The following is a 20,665-nucleotide window of genomic DNA, read 5'->3' on the forward strand; positions in this document are numbered from 1 at the left end:
GACAGTTGCAAAAAATACTCTTTTACCGAATCCTTGGACAGATCCATGCTCAGTGAGGGTGGCCCTCTGTCTTGAATGGTTGGGATAGAAGGAGAGGGAGAAAAAGAGATAGATGAAGATAGAAAGCAAGAGTGTGACAGAGACAGAGGGGATAAGAGCGTTGGCAGGGACAGGTGCAATTTATCTCATACTAATAATAATAGTAAGACAAATAACTAAATAGTAATAGCCAAGGTGGTACAATAATAGCTTTAATATGCATAAGAGACATTAAAAAAAGCATTAGAAGATCAAGCTACACACCCTGGATAACTGTGAAATAAGGGAGTCCAGAAACTTGGTAGAACATGCAGCTACTATCATGCATTGACTGATAAAGGGAGAGAGAGAGGATTGAGAGAATTAGAAGACTGTGGGCCACAAGTAGCCCTATGACATGGGAGCTTAGTGATCTAGCTGGGTGGCAGGGTTCTAAGAGTTCCTGAAGGTATGAGGGTTCCTTCGACATTTAGGGCTTTACAGGCTTTGCAGGGCTTTAAATTCTATTCTGAATTGAAGTGGGAGCCAGTGCAGAGATGGCAATACTGGAGAGATCTTCTTCTTCTTCTTCTTCTTCTTCTTCTTCTTCTTCTTCTTCTTCTTCTTCTTCTTCTTCTTCTTCTTCTTCTTCTTCTTCTTCTTTCGGCATTTCCCTTCAGGGGTCGCCACAGCGAGTCAACTTTCTCCATCTAACCCTATTCTCTGTATCCTCCTCTCTCACACCAACTACCTTCATATCCTCTCTCACTACGTCCATAAACCTTCTCTTTGGTCTTCCTCGAGATCTCTTGCCTGGCAGCTCCAATTCCAGCATCCGTCTACCAATATATTCTCTATCCCTCCTCTGTACATGACCGAACCATCTCAGTCTGGCTTCTCTGACCTTCTCTCCAAAACATCTAACATGTGCTGTTCCTCTGATAGACTCATTCCTGATCCTATCCATCCTGGTCACTCCCAAAGAGAATCTCAACATCTTCATCTCTGCAACCTCTAGTTCTGCCTCCTGTCTTTTCGTCACTGTAACAGTTTCTAGATCATACAGCCTCGCTGATCTCACCACTTTCTTGTACACCTTTCCTTTTATTCTGGCCGATAGTCTTCTATCACATAGAACGCCGAAGAAAACACTTTTTCCCACCCATTCCAACCTGCTTGAACCCGTCACTTCACCTTTTTTCCACACTCTTTGTTGCTCTGGACTGTTGACCCTGAGTGCCTGAAATCCTCCAGCTACTTGATCTCCATTCCCTGTGGCCTCAACGTTCCACCCGAGTTCCCCTCATTCACACACATATATTCTGTTTTGCTGCGGCTAACTTTCATTCCTCTCCTTTCCAGACCATACCTCCACCTCTCTAGATTTTCCTCTACCTGTGGTCTGCTCTCACTACAGATCACAATGTCATCCGCAAACATCATGGTCCATGGGGATTCCTGTCTAACCTCATCTGTCAGCCTATCCATCGCCATTGCGAACAAGAAGGGGCTCAGAGCTGATCCCTGATGGAGTCCCACCTCCACCTTGAACTTCTCCGTTACCCCTACAGCACACCGTACCAGTGTCTCACAGCTAGCATACATGTCCTGCACCAGTCTAACATACTTCTCTGCCCCTCCAGACTTCCTCATACAATACCAGAGCTCCTCTCTTGGCACCCTGTCATATGCTTTTTCTAGGTCTACAAAAACACAATGCAGCTCCCTCTGGCCTTCTCTGTACTTTTCTATTAGCATTCTCAACGCAAATACTGCATCCGTAGTACTCTTCCAAGGCATGAAGCCATACTGCTGTTCACAAATACTTGAGAGATATGATTCCTCAAATAGTTCTTGTTTGAAAACATGCAGCTGCGTTATAAATGCTGGAGGGTCTTAAACGAATTATTGGGACAGACCTACAAGAGAGAGTTACAATAATCCAGTCTGGAAGAGCTAGAAACTTCAATTTGTTTTTTATATTTTTCATGTGAGCGTAATGACAAATCCTGGTCAAAGATAAATCCCAGGTTTCAAACAGTGATGATGTAGGACAATGGTACACCATAACATAAGGCAAGGTGTTCTGCAATGTTTAGACCCCAGAGTGATGACTTATGGTTTATCAAAACACTGGTAGTTGTCCTGATTTTTCTGTATCAAAGCCATGGCATAAGTTAAGTAAATCCACTGGTTTTATCTAGCTTTATTGGTCAATAGATAGGAAATAGATAGAAAGATAGTAGTCCATCTAATCCATCACCGTTCCCCTAATGCAAATCAAATATTCTAGCTTTTTAATAAGAGTTGATGATCAATGACATTAAATGTGGTGCAGAGATCTAAAAGAGCAAGTAAAAATTCATTTGTAACTTTCGACGAAGGCTGTCTCAGTGTTATGATGCATTCTAAAGCTTGACTGGAAAACTGCAAATAGCCCATTATTATACAGAAAGTTACCGAATTGATTTGTGAGCACTCTCAATAATCTTAGAGAGAAATGGGTGATTAGATACTGTATGGGTCAATAGGTTGATAAAATCATGAGACAGCAGGGAGCCTGGACAAGATGGGAAAATGCGCTAGAGAGGAAAGTTACCTGGACGGAGATCTGGAAAGCTGAGCCCCATCGCATCAAATTTCTTGTTCAGCCAGTGTGTGATGTGCTGCCCAGTCCATCGAACCTGCATACTTGGGGCTTAGCAGAGTCGCCAGCCTGGCCATTGTGTTCTAAGAGAGGCACCTTAGAACATGTCCTAAGCCGCTGCACCACAGCATTAGGAGAAGGGCGCTACCGATGGAGGCATGACCAAGTCCTCCGTCCTGACATTGTCCTTGTATCAGAGGCCACCAAGCAAGTGATAATGCTAGAGTTGACCGTCCCGTGGGAAGACCGCCTGGAAGAGGCTTTTGAGAGGAAGCTCTCCAAGTACACAGGAGTGGTCAGTGAGTGCCAGCAAGCGGGATGGAGGGCAAAATGCCTTCCAGTGGAAGTGGGCTGCAGGGGCTTTGCGGCCCGGTCCTATGCCAGCGCTCTGGGTTGTCTGGGCATTGTCGGACAGCATAGGAAGAGAGCCATCCGCAATACCACCGAAGCAGCAGAGAGGGCCTCAAGATGGCTGTGGCTCAAGAGAAGAGAGCCATGGAGTCATGGTAGCTAGCTGGACACAAACTGGACACAAGCCGGGGTCTGATCAGCCCTGGCTGGGTCACCTGGATGAGGGTGTATGATGTTGAAAGACCCGAAACACCCAATGATCCCAAGAACATCACTGAGGATGTGTCCAGGTGCATTAGTATATGTATTTATACAGCGGTGATTAGATACTGTATGGGTCAATAGGTTGATAAAATCATTGGATCAAGAGAAGAGCTTTTGAGGAGGGCTTTAATTACAGCTACCCTAAACCGCTGTGTTACATATCCTGTTAGAATATATGCACTTGTTATATCTAGAATAGTATCGCTAACTACATGAAAAAAACTTTGAGCAGAGGCTGAATAGTAAACTCTCCCTCCTCTTTGAAAGACCCAAGAAACACAAAACACTAAATGAGCAGTCTAATACAATTTTCCTGCTATACTATATGTAATACCATACCATATGGTTTGATGTGATATGACATATGGTTTTCATTTAATTAGGTCTGCTGCAACATACATTAAAAAAAAGTAAGAAAAAAGTTATTTTAATTATTTTCAGTTCAGTATTAAAGGTGCAAATATCATATCATTACTGGATTCCTGAAATGCCAGAGTCTATTCTTAAAAGAAGAAGAATATAAAATTCAAACATCTGTTAAAAATTGAATAATAAAAAGATGCAAGACATATAAATACAAAGTCAGTATAGTTTAATTGTCATGTATACTAGAGCATCAGAACAGTCAAAAACAACCAGAAAAAGCATTTCAAATATGTTCATTAACTACAATTATTTCTTTAATGACCCCATAAAGAACCTATATTTCCCATGTGTTCAAACACCTTGATGAGTGAAAGCTTGTGTTCAACTGTTATCACAAATCATTCATGAAGGCGCTCCAAAGACACAGGAGAATCTGGCAAAATGTCCCAAAATGATGTGAGCAAACTTTTAATTCATGTGAAAATGTTCCAAACATATGTAAGAAATACAGCAAATATGTGTGAAAATTTGGGAAAATCAACTTTTTAAAAAACATATATGTAAACCATTGCAAGTACTCCGGGCACTCATGTGCATTTTCTATTTTTTTTTCTGTAACACTAACTCAAAAAGATCAAGGAATTTACATTAGTGTGTAAATTAAATGGTTGGTGTCAGTAAAAAGTGTAATCATTTGGAAACACAGATGCATTCACAGCATAGTAATGGAACTGGAAGCCTCCAGCAGTAACTGAAGCATCAGAGAGGAACTTGAGCGTCATAACGTTTCCTGTGGAGCAAAGCATGGCAAAAAAACATGACTGTGCAGTTGGAAAGAAGATGGTTTTCCTTAAATGCCACAATACATTAAAAAATGAATTTATACCTGTACTGATGATATCGTCAGGTAAATAATCACCACAAAACCTGAAAGAAACATATTGAAAAGCAATATTCACATGGCACCTTAATGCAACAAGACTGAAAAAGTAAAGAGACCAACACAATACCAAAAAGTATGTATGTATCCTATTTTAGAAAAGTAATTTACATAGGAGTATTTAGTGTTTGGAGAATTGCAAATTGGAAGAAAAGCAATTTTTTATATAGCAGCATAATGGAGATAATAAAATGTGATATGGTGATACAGTAGTGCTGGAAGTAGAGTGTACGAGTGCTGACATATTTGACATAGTTATGGCTGAATGGTTGACTTCCCGATCCACAAAAATAAATTATGAAAAATGGGAGATTATACTCTACTAAATATTCTTCTTTTTCTCCTTTGGGCTTTTCCATTCGGGGGTCACCACAGCAAACCTTCTCCATCTAACCCTATTCTCTGTATCCTCCTCTCTCACACCAACTACCTTCATATCCTCTCTCACTATTTCCATAAATCTTCTCTTTGGTCTTCCTCAAGACCTCCTGCCTGGCAGCTCCAATTCCAGCATCTGTCTACCAATATATTCACTATCCCTCCTTTGTACCGGACCTCCTTTGGACCGAACAATATCAGTCTGGCTTCTCTGACCTTCTCTCTAAAACATGTGCTGTTCCTCTGATAGACCTATCCATCCTGGTCACTCCCAAAGAGAACCTCAGCATCTTTATCTCTGTGACCTCAAGCTCTGCCTCCTGTCTCTTTGTCGTTGGAACTGTTTCTAGGTCATACTGTTTGCTGTGGAACTGTTTGCTGGTCTCACCACTTTCTTGTACACCTTTCCTTTTATTCTGGCCAATAGTCTTCTATCCCATAGTACCCCTGACACTTTTCTCCACCCATTCCAACCTGCTTGAACCTATCTCTTCACCTTTTTTCCACACTCTCCATTGCTCTGGACTGCTGACCCCAAGTACCTGAAATCCTCCAACTTCTAGATCTCCACTCCCTCACCATAGCCTCACCGTTCCACCCGAGTTCCTCTCATTCACACACATATATTCTGTCTTGCTGCTGCTAACTTTCATTCCTTCTCCTTTCCAGAGCATACCTCCACCTCTCTAGATTTTCCTCTACCTGTTTTCTGCTCTCACTACAGATCACAATGTCATCTGCAAACATCATGGTCCATGTAGATTCCTGTCTAACCTCATCTGTCAGCATGTTTGTCATCACTGCGAACAAGAAGGGGCTCAGAGCTGATCCCTGATGGAGTCCCACCTCACCTTGAACTTCCCCGATACCCCTACAGAACACCGTACCACTGTCTCACAGCTAGCATACATGTCCTGCACCAGTTTAACATACTTCTCTGCCACTCCAGACTTCCTCATACAATACCAGAGCTCCTCTCTTGGCACCCTGTCATATGCCTTTTCTAGGTCTACAAAAACACAATGCAGCTCCCTCTGGCCTTCTCTGTACTTTTCTATTAGCATTCTCAACGCAAATACTGCATCTGTAGTACTCTTTCTAGGCATAAAGCCATACTGCTGTTCACAGATGCTGACTTCTGCTCTCAGTCTAGTTTCAACTACTCTTTCCCATAATTTCATTGTATGGCTCATCAATTTTATCCTTCTATAGTTGCCGCAATTTTGCACGTCCCCCTTATTCTTAAAAATAGGCACCATCACACTTCACTTCCATTCTTCAGGCATCTTCTCACTCTCTAAGATCCAGTTGAACAATCTAATAAAAAACTCTACCGCTGCCTCTCCTAGACACTTCCACACCTCCCGAGGTATATCTTCAGGACCAACTGCCTTCCCACTTGTCATCCTCTTCAATGCCTTCCTCTCTTCACTTTGTCTTATCTCTACTACTTATTGGTCTACAATAGTCATCTCTTCTACCCTGAACATTCTATTGGATAAGCAGTGTCACCTCTTCTATCCTTGGCTCTTTCTTTTTCCACATTCATCAGCACTTAGAAGTACTTTTTCCATTGTCCCATCGCTCTTCCAGCATTTCCCCCTCTATCCTTAATCATCCGGACCTGTTGTACATCCTTTCCATCTTTTTCCTCTCTGTTTCGCCAACCTCTATAGATCATTCTCTTTCTCCTTACTGTCCAACTGAGCGTACAGGTCATCATACACCCTTTGTTTTGCCTTTGCTACCTCTATCTCTACCTTACTTTGTATTTCCCTGTACTTCTGTCTGTTGTCTTCAGTCCTCTCAGTGTCCCACTTCTTTGCATACCGCTTTCTCTGTATATACTCCTGCACTTCCTCATTCCACCACCAAGTCTCCTTATCTACGTTCCTTCCAGACGACACATCAAGTACTCTTCTACCTGTTTCCCTGATAACACTAGTTGTAGTTGTCCAGTCATTTGGGAGCTCTCCCTGACCACCTTGAGCCTTTTTCAATTCCACCCTGAAAGCCAAACATCACTCCTCCCTTTACAGCTTCCACCACTTTGTCCTCTGCTCTGCCTGTGTCCTCTTGGTCTTCCTTGTCACCAGAGTCATCTTACAAACCACCATCCTATGCTATCTGGCCACACTCTCATGTGCAACTACTCTGCAGTCACTGATCTCTTTAAGGTTACCTCATCTATACAAGATGTAATGTACCTGCGTGCTCCGACCTCCGCTCTTAGAAGTTACCCTATTTTCCTGTCTTTTCTGGAAAAAGGTGTTCACTACAGCCATTTCCATCTTTTTTGCAAAATCTACCACCATCTGTCCCTCTGCGTTCCTATCCTGTATACCAAATCTGCCCATCCTTTCTTCATGCCCTATATTCCCTGCACCAACATGCCCACTGAAGTCTGCACCAATTTCCACTCTCTCATCGCTGGGGATACTCTGCATCTCTTCATCTAGCTCATTCCAGAATTTCTCCTTCTCCTCAAACTCACATCCTACCTGTGGGGCATAACCACTAACAACATTGAGCATCACACCTTCAATTTCCAGTTTCAGACTCATTTCAGACATTCTTTTCACCAGACGCTCCTAACAAACTCCCCCTTCAAGATAACTCCTAATCCATTCCTCTTCTTGACAGCACCATGACAGTACAACTTAAGGCCTGCTCCTAAGCTTCTAGCCTTACTACCTTTCCACCTGGTATCCTGGACACACAGAATATCCACCTTCGTTCTCTGTATCATGTTGACCAACTCTCTACCTATTCCTGTCATAGTTCCAATATTCAAAGTCCCTACTTTCTGTCCCAGACTCTTGCCTTCCCTCTTCTCTCTCTGCTTCCGAACAAGCCTCCTCATCTCCTTCTTTGACAGTCACCCAGTTTCCTTTGGTTCCCTGTAGGTCATCGGTACCAATGGCGGCCGTTGTCAACCCAGGCCTCGATCGATTCGGTATGATCTGGTTATTATGTTTGATTCGCATTGTTTGGTTTGGCAAAAGTTTCACCCTAGGTTTCCTTCCTGACACAACCCTCTGCATTTATACGGGCTTGGGACTGGCTCAGGGAGACACTGGCCCATGCCCCCTCGAGGCTGGCTTGGGGAGACACCGGTCCGTGCTGCCCCGAGACTGGATTATACTCTGCTAAATATTATTAGGCTTAATATAAAATTAGCTCAACATTATGAGCTGGGAAAAAGGGACATGCATATAGATATTATGGATTACTGTGTGTTCATAATTATTAGGTCAATAAGTTTGCCAGGAGTTTTAATAGAAATTTAGAGAAAATTTGTTGCATTTCTGGGAAAATATGAGCAGTTATTTAATAATTCGCATTTGTTGTTCAAACACTTCTACACAGTACACATCTTTGTGTAATTAAGCACTTAAATTGGTGCACAACAGTTAAGAATTTCACTTTCTATGTTTGTGATCATTTTTTACACTTTGTCACGAAAGACCCTGGAAAGAAATGTAAACTGTGGTTTATGCTGAAAACACTTAACTTCTAAAAAGATTCCCAGGTCCTGCAGAGCACCTTACTTCCACTTTAGGGTGCCTCACCTCCCAAAAAAGCCAGAGACATCATCGTAGCTGTCATACACCTCCAGGTAATCTGCCAAACACGACGTGTCTTCCTCCACGTCAAATTGCAGGAAGTGCAGGTGGATTTTTTGACCCAGACGTACACGAATGTGCCAGTAGCATATTTGTTCATCCTGATACTCCTCAGGGAAGCCAGGAGACTGGATGATCCTCTGCTGATCTGTCAGGACGCCACCACACTCCTTGGCTGAAAGAAATATAAGCACTGCTCATTTTGAACAAATGATATTATAGACTGGTATAAAACACAGTTTCAGTGTTGATTTCAGTGTTGATCTTCAGTTAAACCTTTAGTTCTTTTTAAATTCTGGGGCTTTAATCAGTTTTAATATAGGTTGTTCATTGGTTGGCCACATTCTTTTCTAGATGCTATAGACAGCTGACCACTTTCTTCTTGTATGCGTTGGTCAGGAAACCCATTTCAGGGTTTCACACGTTGTTGTATTCCAGAGGTGACTGTCTATGTTGGCTTGGTAGTCCTTTTTATCCAGAACTACAGTGCATCTATCTTTTCAGCTTGGAGGATGGTAATGCTCTCGTCCTTCTGGAGTGAGGAGAGCACCGTTTTCAGGTGGCATATTGGACAGGGGTGGTTTAGCACTGGAGAGTGCTGCTAAGACCTTGAGTCCGATTTGCTCAGTTTCTGTATTCAAATATGGTTGTTGCGTATGACTGTTTCAGTTGCCGTAATGAGGACCCGCTCGGATCTGATCTGGGGTGACTGCAAAATTTAGACCCTTAGACAGGACGGCCACTGCGTCAGGGTTTAGTTGACAGCTGGATAAGTTCCTAACCCAGTTCTTGTTATCTCTGTTAGTGGCATTGTTGTTTCTGTTCCATGTAAGGGCTGTGTTGGAATGAATCCTGTTTAGTTTATTCTGGAGGGAGCAGAATTTCCGTCTCTGTCTGTCCTTGCCAATGTTGACTTGACACTTTTCTACACATGTGTTAACTTCCTCTATAACCAAACCTGGAATAAGTGATGTTGTTTCTTTCCTTATCTGTGTGAGTTTAGTTTCTAGGACATCTATCACGAAGTGAATCTATCTTACCCTTTCATTTAGAAGCTGTCGTTGGATTCTCTGAAGGATGTCTTGTACTCTATGTCCCTTAATGGAGGAAAGTAGGCATAGGCTGTTTGGGGTGATCTTCTGTTGTCTACATCGTAGGTTGAAGTGCAGGTGGTTCTTGGGGTCTACGAGTCTCCTGGCTGTCTTTTCTAACTCTCGCACAACTCGAAGGGTGGTCATCCCAAATTGTGCGGCTACATGTTTGTAGTGAATGGTGAATTCTTGTTGAAATCGTCTTGTTGTGGCAATCTGGACTTGAATTTCTATACTGTCCCCATTGTGGGAGAATTAAAGGCACTGTGGCGAACACAAAGGGGTGTGGTCTCTCACCCCACGGGACTAGAGTTTGAGGGGCGTGGTTAAGCCAGGTATATATAGACTGTCCCGGACGTTCAAGTTTCAGTGTTATTTGTTGGTGTTTCAATGAACATTCAAATTCCTCTAACGCCTCCGCCATCGTTCATCGCCTGAAACACCACAGCACATTCTATTCTATTCTATTCTATTCTACCACATGAGTTTTGGTGCAACCATGAGTTGAGTTAGGTTCAGGTGTTGTTTGGATTGTATCTTACTATATTACTATCTTGGTTTTATTTCTTATTTATTTGTGAAGGGTCTATAAATCAATCATACAGATTGGCTGTAAACAGACTCAAGTGTTGCATCAAAAATTAATTTGTGACAATAATATCTCTCAGTTTTGCAGCTCTGGCGTCATCATCAAGATTCACTTGTAAAGGCAGGCTTCAGTTCCACTGTTGCCATTTGTTACTGTTGTGGTCAAATTACTAATTTTTATTTTTGACTACTTTGACCTCAATATATTATCTTGTGTTATATTCAGTAAAAGTTAATGAGAAATATTGCATCTTCCTTAAGCCGCTTTAAAGACTGATTGGTTTCCAACTGTACAGTATCACAGTGCACACCCCTGGGCGAGCCAATCAGCTATCAGAGTCTTCGATATGAGTAGCCTGCCTCCAGCACTTCCTCTCTAAGTTGTCAAAGATCGATATGAGTAGCCTGCCTCCAGCACTTCCTCTCTAAGTTGAAAAATGTCCAAATTAAAAACAGCAGAGGGCAGTAATATGCTGTTCTCTACTGCATTTGAGGAAGATGAAGATATATTTTTTTCTCTTGTATTGCAATGTTGAAGATGTTTCACTGCTTATCCAATAGAATGTTTAGGGTAGAAGAGATGACTATCGTAGACCAATAAGTAGTAGAGATAAGTAAAAATGAAGTGAGGAAGGCATTGAGGAGGATGACAAGTGGGAAGGCTGTTGGTCCTGATGATATACCTGTGGATGTGTTGAAGTGTCTAGGAGAGGCAGCGGTAGAGTTTTTTATTAGATTACTCAACAGGATCTTAGAGAGTAAGAAGATGCCTGAAGAATGGAAATGAAGTGTGATGGTGCCCATTTTTAGAGGGATAAAGTGGATAAGCCATACAATGAAGTTATGGGAAAGAGTAGTGCAAACTAGGCTGAGAGCAAAAGTCAGCATTTGTGAACAGCAGTATGGCAGTATGTGCTGGAAAAGAGAGGAATGAAAGTTAGTCGCAGCAAGACAAAGTATATGTGTGTGTGAATGAGAGGAACTCGGGCGGAACGGTGAGGCTATAGGGAATGGAGATCAAGAAGTTGGAGGATTTCAGGTACTTGGGGTCAACAGTCCAGAGCAACAAAGAGTGTGGAAAAAAGGTGAAAACGGGTTCAAGCAGGTTGGAATGGGTGGGGAAAAGTGTCAGGCGTACTATGTGATAGAAGACTATCGGCCAGAATAAAAGGAAAGGTGTACAAGAAAGTGGTGAGACCAGCGAGGCTGGATGATCTAGAAACTGTTACAGTGACGAAAAGACAGGAGGGAGAACTAGAGGTTGCAGAGATGAAGATGTTGAGGTTCTCTTTGGGAGTGACCAAGATGGATAGGATCAGGAATGAGTCAATCAGAGGGAGGGCTCATGTTAGATGTTTTGGAGAGAAGGTCAGAGAAGCCAGACTGAGATGGTTCGGTCATGTACAAAGGAGGGATAGTGAATACATTGGTAGACGGATGCTTCCTGACAGGAGGTCTCGAAGCAGATCAAAGAGAAGATTTATAGATGTAGTGAGAGAGGTTATGAAGGTAGTTGGTGTGAGAGAGGGGGATACAAAGAATAGGGATAGATGGAGAAGGTTCCCCTGAAGGGAAAAGCTGAAAGGAGAGGAGGAAGAAGACGTTGATATGCAATTTCTATGTATGACGATATCTGTGGAGGAGTCATTTTGGGCACCTTTAGATGATGCAACTGGTGACCAAGGCAGAATTAGCACAGACTTGGGTGCAATGTTACCGCTAAGTCGCGCACAGCAAAGCTGAACTGTAAATAAATTACACACATTTATTTTATTTACAGTTCAGCTTGGATTTTATCTAATGTGCAGCATAGATATCCTGTTCACGGAGAACGCTTGTGCGTTTTATGGCTTTCCCGCTGAACCCTTAGAGACTCAAATGATACCGACTGGTAATAAATTGAGTGTTAGAGGTTGCAGGGGCTAAATAGGTTGTATAGTACATAGGAAATTGACAAAAAAATCTTAACTATGACAAACATCTTAGATAAATGTGATTGGCTCCATTGAAGATTAGTGATTCAATTCTTTTAAATACATTTCTTACTTTCTGGCCAGAATGTCCTATTTTATTGTCTTCAGGCTCTCGTTGAACAGACTGGAAGTTGGAATCAGATGTATATTTTTCTATTTCACTTCAAGCCTCCAGACCTCAAGTACAATACCAGTAATGAGAAGTTCTCTGGGAGCAGTCTGAAAAGCCAAATATGATAATGAAGGGCTCAAGAAATCCACCACAAAGCCCTCATGTTCTCTGTGATTTTACAACGGCACTCTCTGACTTATGTCTGGATTGACATCTACTCTTATATTTCATTTCACTTCCGTTTGTCCTCACTGATCCACCTTTAGGCACCAACTACCGGTAGGAAAAGCAAATGACACAAATCAGTGTAAAATACTATTTTCATCAGATCCTGACAAAAAAAAAAAAAAAATGAAGATAGATTAACCCAAAGAACAAAATTTGAAACAATATTATCGACTTTCGCAAGGCAAGGGAGGGAGGTGCAAAGCCATAGCAATCAAAATGAAATCAAGCACGTCAAGGAATCAGCGCATGTGTGTCTTTCAGCGAATGAGCATATGAACACTATTACGATTCAATTATGAAACTAAGACAAAAATCTTTGCAGGAGGCTTTGTTTGCCTTTGGTAATCTGTTACAAGAATGAGCAAGATACGAAAACTGGGGATGAATGAGGGTTTCGGACAAAGACAATGCTGCAACAGGGTTTCGGAAATGGCCGTGTAGTGCTCTCAAGAAAAATTCTCAATTTAAACACAACACCCAACATTCAATTGTGGGTTGTTTCTAGAGATGTTTTATGTTTCATTTTCTAAATGAAACTGTTCGTGTTCCCTCCCTGGAAGCTAGTGTGTATAGTACCAGAATAAGTGAATCATTACATTCTTTGGATCGACCGGCTAATATTTGCATTTTTTTGAGAAGTATGCTGGCTGTGCGTGGCTGACAAGGATAACTCTAAATATATTTCAGACTTGTGAAAATAAAACATTTTTCATTGAATCAGGGGTCTCTAGTGTGCAGGTTTTATTGGCGTACCATCAAACCCTTTTCCTACAATCACAATTTGTCAAATATTTCATTATCTTTCAGGACAAACCACCCAGTATTTAATTGCTAAAGAAATTGTCGAGGTATTAATTATGAAAGTCATTTTAAAATACAGCACCTGTGTTTTGATAAATGGTAAGGGGAATTCATTCTTTTTTTTACTAATCTCCACTATTGGTCACCCTTCACATCCCTACTGAAGAGACCAGGAGCTGAATACCACAATATCTGTATCATCTTTTCAAAGCTTCACAAACATTTTCTTTAATTTCACCAGAGGTATTTGGAGAGTCCCGAAACTAATGGCCCTGGATCTCCAGAGTGTCTGACTGTAATGAAACACAGTGCAGCTGCAAGTTTATTCTGCCTAAAAACATGATTTCTGATGTAATCACAACGTTTTGTGTTATCATTGGATTTAACAACTCATAATGCAACCATAGCGAACAACCCCTCAAGTGTACAGCTTTGCAGGCTTTCAGCATGACTGAATTATCACACGTTGTCTCAACCTGTCAATCCGTGCATTGACCGGAGCAGTGTTCAGGTTACTATAATATAAGACAATATATACGCATATATAATTTTAATTGTCTATAACGAGGGAGTTTATAATCTAATAAACATATCTCCAGTCTTTTTCTTCTTCTTTTGACTTTTCCCTTTAGGAGTTGCCATAGCGAGTCAACTTTCTCCATCTAACCCTATTCTCTGTATCCTCCTTACTAATACCAACTACCTTCATATCCTCTCTCACTACGTTCATAAATCTTCTCTTTGGTCTTCCTCAAGACCTCTTGCCTAGCTGCTCCAATTCCAGTATCCATCAGCCAATATATTCTCTATTCCTCCTTTGTATATGACCAAACCATCTCGGTCTGGCTTCTCTGACCTTCTCTCTAAAACATCTAACATGTGCTGTTCCGCTGATAGACTCATTCCTGATCCTTTCCATCTTGGTCACTCCCAAAGAGAACCTCAACATCTTCATCTCTGCAACCTCTAGTTCTGCCTCCTGTCTTTTCGTCACTGTAACAGTTTCTAGATCATACAGCCTCGCTGATCTCACCACTTTCTTGTACACCTTTCCTTTTATTCTGGCCGATAGTCTTCTATCACATAGAACGCCGAAGAAAACACTTTTTCCCACCCATTCCAACCTGCTTGAACCCGTCACTTCACCTTTTTTCCACACTCTTTGTTGCTCTGGACTGTTGACCCTGAGTGCCTGAAATCCTCCAGCTACTTGATCTCCATTCCCTGTGGCCTCAACGTTCCACCCGAGTTCCCCTCATTCACAAACATATATTCTGTCTTGCTGCTGCTAACTTACATTCCTTCTCCTTTCCAGACCATACCTTCACCTCTCTAGATGTTCCTCTACCTGTTTTCTGCTCTCACAACAGATCACAATGTCATCTGCAAACATCAAGGTCCATTGAGATTCCTATCTAACCTCATCTGTCAGCCTGTTTATCACCATTGCAAACAAGAAGGGGCTCAGAGCTGATCCCTGATGGAGTCCCACCTCACCTTGAACTTCTCTGTTACCCCCACAGCACACCGTACCAGTGTCTCACAGCTAGCATACATGTCCTGCACTAGTCTAACATACTTCTCTGCCACTCCAGACTTCCTCATACAATGCCAGAGCTCCTCTCTTGGCACCATGTCATATGCCTTTTCTAGGTCTACAAAAACACAATGCAGCTCCCTCTGGCCTTCTCTGTACTTTTCTATTAGCATTCTCAACGCAAATACTGCATCTGTAGTACTCTTTCTAGGCATAAAGCCATACTGCTGTTCACAAATGCTGATTTCTGCTCTCAGTCTAGTTTCCACTACTCTTTCCCATAATTTCATTGTATGGCTCATCAACTTTATCCCTCTATAGTTGCCGCAATTCTGCACACGCCCTTTACTCTTAAAAATAGGCACCATCACACTTCGTCTCCATTCTTCAGGCATCTTCTCACTCTCTAAGATCCTGTTGAATAATCTAATAAAAAAACTCTATCGCTGCCTCACCTAGACACTTCCACACCTCCACAGATATACCGACAGGACCAACTGCCTTCCCACTCTTTATCCTCTTCAATGCCTTCCTCACTTCACTCACTTCCTCACTTAATCATCCAGACCTGTTGTACAACCTTTCCATCTTTTTTCTCTCTGTTTCGCCAACCTGTATAGATCATTCTCTTCCTCCTTACTGTCCAACTGAGCATACAGGTCATCATACACCCTTTGTTTTGCCTTTGCTACCTCTATCTCTACCTTACTTTGTATTTCCCTGTACTTCTTTCTGTTGTCTTCAGTCCTCTCAGTGTCCCACTTCTTCTTTGCATACCGCTTTCTCTGTATATACTCCTGCACTTCCTCATTCCACCACCAAGTCTCCTCATCTACTTTCCTTCCAGATGACAGACCAAGTACTCTTCTACCTGTCTCCCTGATGACACTAGCTGTAGTTGTCCAATCATCTGGAAGCTCACCATGACCACCCAGACCCTTTCTCAAGTCCTCCCTGAAAACCATACAACACTCCTCCCTTTTCAGCTTCCACCACTTTGTCCTCTGCTCTGCCTGTGTCCTCTTTATCTTCCTTGTCACCAGAGTCATCCTACAAACCACCACCCTATGCTATCTTGCCACACTCTCACCTGCAACTACTCCGCAGTCACTGATCTCTTTCAGGTTACCTTGTCTATACAAGATGTAGTCTACCTTGGTGCTCCTACCGCCGCTCTTATAAGTTATCCTATTTTCCTGTTTTTTCTAGGAAAAAGATGTTCACTACAGCTATTTCCATCCTTTTCCATCCTGAAAAATCTACCACCATCTGTCCCTCTGCATTCCTATCCTGTATTCCAAATCTGCCCATCACCGCAAGGCTATTCTTGTGTTCACCAACATGTCCATTGAAGTCTGCACCAATTACCACTCTCTAATTTCTGGGGCAATTCTGCATCACTTCATCTAACTCAATCCAGAACTTCTCCCTCTCCTTAAATTCACATCCCACATGCTGGGAATAGCCACTAATAACATCGAGCATCACACCTTCAATTTCCAGTTTCAGACTCCATATCTATTTGACATTCTTTTCACCTTTAGAACGTTCCCAACAAACTCTTCCTCCAACATAACTCCTTCTCCATTTCTCTTCTTGTCAGTACCATAATAGTACAACTTAAAGCCTGCTCCTAAGCTTCTAGCTTTACTACCTTCCCACCTAGTCTCCTGGACACACAGTATATCCACCTTCTGTCTCTGCATCATGTCGACCAACTCTACCTTTTCCTGTCATAGTCCCGATATTCAAAGTCCCTTCTCTCAGTCCCAGGGTCTCTCCATCCTCCTCTCTCTCTGCTTCCGTACACATCCTCCTCCTCTTCTTCTTGTTCTTGTTCTTCGACCGGCAGTAACCCAATTTCCACTGGTACCCTGTAGGTCATCAGTACCTATGGCGGTTGTTGTCAACCCGATCCTCGACCGATCCGGTATGATATGGCTATGGTTGACTCACATGTTTGGTTTGGCAAAAGTTTTATGCCGGATGCATTCCTGACGCAACCTCTGCATTTATCTGGGCTTGGGACTGGCTCAGGGAGACACTGCCTCCCCCCCACAAGGCAGGCTCAGGGGGGCACCGCCCAGTGCCGCCCTGAGGCTGCATTTATAAACATAACTCCAGTAATGTGGGCTTTACTTAAGTGCTTGTTTGAGCATATGTGTATGTTTTTTTTTTTGTTTGTTTGTTTTTGGTTTGGTTTATTGTGTGAGTGTGTGTGTACCACAGGTCCTCTTCGTCCTCTACATCCGTTTGAACACAAATTACATTATGTTGTATTGAATGGATTGCAGTAGAAAAGTAATACAAACAATAAAATACAAAAAGAATTCTGATGAATGATTAGGCAGCTTCAATTTTCCTGTGTGTGTGTGTGTGTGTGTGTGTGTACGCTATATACTTAATCCAGACTATACAATCTATGTTACCACAAGTTGGCAGATGCATGACCGGCTTAAAGATATAATAATAATAATAATATATGGGATTTTTATAGCGCTTTTCATGACACTCAAAGACGCTTCACAAGTAAAAAACAGAAGGAAAAGAATATACACAGAATTATTGGGAAATATATATATATATATATATATATATATATAATACATTAAGGGTAAAGTGATTCTACGTCTCTAAGTCTAGCTCAAAAGCGATATAGGTGTTTTATTCTGAAAGATTTACAATGAAAAGGATTCAGCTGAATTAACCCGAAAGCTTAATGAAAAAAAGGCAATCACTTACTTAGTGATTCTGTAGTATAGTTATTTCTTCCCTTTCCACACTGCTTCAAACCAGGCAGGTTTTTCTTGGTGTGACTGTGATAACTCACGGGGTGGAACTGAGATTGTGGCTTTGGCTCCAGACAAAAAAAGGCCTGTGGTCTCATTACACAGTGATTTAGTTCTCCATATCTTCTCATGTATTTTGTGAGGGGGTGGGTGATGACAACTTCTAGAGGGAGTCTGTAGAGCTTGAAACTATATGACTACTCTTAATATCTGGGCTTCCCTTTCCACTCTTCTTGACACTCATGACAGAATAACAAAACCAAATACTATATATTCTTAAATCCATTCATCCAGCCATCCATCCATCCATCCATCCATCTTCTGCTACTTGGGAAGGAGGTAGAGCACTCGTCTTTGGAACTGAACATTCCTGGTTTGATTCCCGCCTCCTCCTCAAGTGTCCCAAAGTTGTTGGGCAAGACACTGAACCCCTAATTGCTCCCCTGGCGCTGGTGGAAAGTAGCCTATTGCTCATGGTTCATCCAATTTTGATTTTCAGCAAAAAACATACTATTATAGCCAATATTTTCCCATAGGGTTTTTTGACACAACAGACGAACAACTTTTTTCATCCACTGCAGCTAGAGCTCATGCTTAGTGTGTGGCAACATATGAAGTGAAAGGGTAAAGTAGCAGCAAGCTGAGCTCCAAAACTGAAACCCATTGTAAAGTTGAGCTCAGCCTCTGAGAGCAACACAGATACTCACAGGTGGGGTTGTAGCAGTACACGTCCCATCTCTCGCTTTTGTTTAGTCTGTATCCATAGTCCACAATGCCGACTTTTCCAAAGCCACAGTTTGGACCAGGTTTGACAATGGGGTAACCGACACGGCCTTTGTCAAACCATCCAGCTGAACACACATGGAACCCTAAGCGAGACAGGAAAATTGATGTTAACCTCCTCTGGATAGCAGAGGAGTTCTTGCATGCTGCCAGCTTCAGCCTGCTTTTGTTAAAGTTGAAAGACAAACTCATGGTTATTACACAAGCATTATACAATGACTTTGTGGCTTGATTTTTTTTTTTGTTTTTGTTATTTGTAGACACAGGGGGTTACTTATGACTTGCAGACTACAGCCAGAAGAGCCCACATAAAAAGTAAGCTGCCGTGAAGAAACTCAGCAGCAACCACTCATGGGGGGGTTGTAATTCCAGGCCGAGAGGCTGGATTCAATCTTAGTACTGTGGAAACAGTGACATGAGCCATCCAACAGGGTGTTAGCAGCTCTTCAGAATAAAACTTCAGAGTATCTAAAATCCAGAGCAGAGTCAGAGAAACATCCAGGCTGGATGTCTTTCTCTCTCTTCCTGCCTCATGATGACCTTTACCCTCTGAGCATGTTAACCTATTTCCCCATAAGGTGAAAGCATTCCAAGAGACATCTCTCGGATCTAATGCCACAGACCTTTCCTTGAATGTGTAAAAGGGATATCGAGGTCAAATGGAGAGTGAAAGTGGAGGTAAGACAGCCTCGCTGGATTCCATTCTATTTGTCAGTATATGGTCAAAACAAGGTCCAACAGTGAGGATCTTGTAAGCCGTGCAAAAACTAAATGATGTTAGTGAGAGGTATGATGAAATGAAAAGGCCCGACAGGTTCAGGTGTGTTGCATGTTGTTGCATACCTATCTGCCGAGCCGCCTCCAGCTGTTCATAAGTTGCCAGCTTTCCTCCCTCAAACTTGCACACGGCCTTAGCCTCTCTATATGTCAACTGGTATCTCCCTTTCCGTGACTCCCGATGGTAAACTCCTGCTGCTTGCTCTGTTTGGGGAGACATCAGAAACAGGGGCACTGACAACAAAATCAAAAGCCAAGAGGGAACTAGGTCTGCAAAGAGGAAAAAGGATGAGAGGAATAAATGTGTTGGACTCATAACCAACATCTAAAGAAGCATGAAATATCATCCATCTTGAAATGAAAACATGCAGCAGTAAAGTGCGTCCTTGCTCACTTCAGGCCCCCAACAATGATATAATTACATTTCTTTTCAATGTTAGCTTTTTTTTTTTTTTGTTAGAACATGCTGCACCCAGCCAGTGAGAAAAAGTGAGGCTGTTAGTGAAGGAGCTACTAACCCGTCACCCTCCACTAATACCAGGGTATTGTGACATGTTGCTCTAAAAGGCAATAAAAATACAAGTATAAATAATTATACGCAATGATGTAATTGAATTAAAGTACATTTTAAGGTAATTATGGTGGCATTAATAAAAGAGTGATCACACTATCATAAAAGCGTTCTCCACAACTCTTGCAAAAATAGGCCTTCAAGATGAAGAAAACCCGAATAAGAGCACAGCCGATGCCATCTCTCTTCCGACAACAGAACCCCGTTCCTTACCCAGCCATATGGAGTTGTGAAATATCCCGTCTTTGTAGCCCCATGCCTGCGTTTCTGTGAGCAGGAAGCCGAGGGCGCAGAGGAGGGCGAACTGGAGGGCGCGCATCCTGCAGCCGTGCACTGCTGCTGCTGCTTCTCCTCCAGATGTTCCAGCCCCCCAGCTTTATACTCCACATCCCTCCTGCTGCCTCACCGGGGTGGAGGTGAAGCCAGTTTCAAGTCGGGAACTACGTCAGACACGCTCTCGCCGCGCCTCCTCCCCCCTCAGACTGCAATACCCGCTCCCTACCAGTGGGGTTGGATTTAGGGACCGTCAATAAACCGGCACTTTTAAAAAAATATTTTAGTTGTTATTACACGGAACCCATTCTCTATCACTGTGGACTTGGAGTGTTAATTTCACGATTCAGTCGAATTTGGTTACATTTTCTGTTATTTCTCTTCCTCTGTTAAAACCTTCTTCTATATCTTGTCTTCCTTGGTGTCACAGCTTTGAAGTGTCCTGTCCCTGGGGTACTTTTTGACGGCACTGCATGAAATTCCCATGTTTATCACACATGTCAGTAATTAAGTGATTATAAATTGTCCCCCATTTGATCTCAATTGATGAGA

The 20,665-nt window shown here is 42.3% G+C and overlaps 1 protein-coding gene across 2 annotated transcripts; it reads right to left on the bottom strand.

Moving 5' to 3' along the window:
* Positions 1-3,867: 3,867 nt before the first annotated feature.
* On the bottom strand, positions 3,868-20,225 carry tnfaip6 (tumor necrosis factor, alpha-induced protein 6). Of its 2 annotated transcripts, none has more exons than XM_086144530.1 (6): positions 20,054-20,223; positions 19,336-19,473; positions 18,417-18,578; positions 8,537-8,765; positions 4,533-4,573; positions 3,868-4,436 (listed from the first exon to the last, which is right to left on the bottom strand). In XM_086144530.1, the coding sequence occupies exons 1-6, from the start codon at positions 20,157-20,159 to the stop codon at positions 4,321-4,323; spliced, it is 792 nt and encodes a 263-aa protein (XP_086000656.1). In that variant the 5' UTR covers positions 20,160-20,223; the 3' UTR covers positions 3,868-4,320. The 2 variants fall into 2 exon arrangements, 1 of the variants encoding a protein (XP_086000656.1); XR_015105986.1 differs by having other exon boundaries at positions 4,375-4,436; positions 8,478-8,765; positions 20,054-20,225.
* Between the last annotated feature and the right edge of the window lie 440 nt (positions 20,226-20,665).

The sequence above is a fragment of the Fistularia commersonii genome, chromosome 4 (assembly GCF_037954325.1).
Source record: "Fistularia commersonii isolate RoL2024-O1a breed Wild chromosome 4, RoL_Fcom_v1.0, whole genome shotgun sequence".
NCBI lineage: Eukaryota > Metazoa > Chordata > Actinopteri > Syngnathiformes > Fistulariidae > Fistularia > Fistularia commersonii.

Excerpts from the sequence above, each read along its gene's own strand:
- tnfaip6 (XM_086144530.1), bottom strand. The coding sequence starts at position 20,159 with ATGCGCGCCCTCCAGTTCGCCCTCCTCTGCGCCCTCGGCTTCCTGCTC. Across the intron at positions 18,579-19,335 it reads GGAGGCGGCTCGGCAGATAG|GGTTCCATGTGTGTTCAGCT; the intron begins GTATGCAACAAC and ends TGTCTCGCTTAG. Across the intron at positions 8,766-18,416 it reads GTACTGCTACAACCCCACCT|CCAAGGAGTGTGGTGGCGTC; the intron begins GTGAGTATCTGT and ends TATTTCTTTCAG.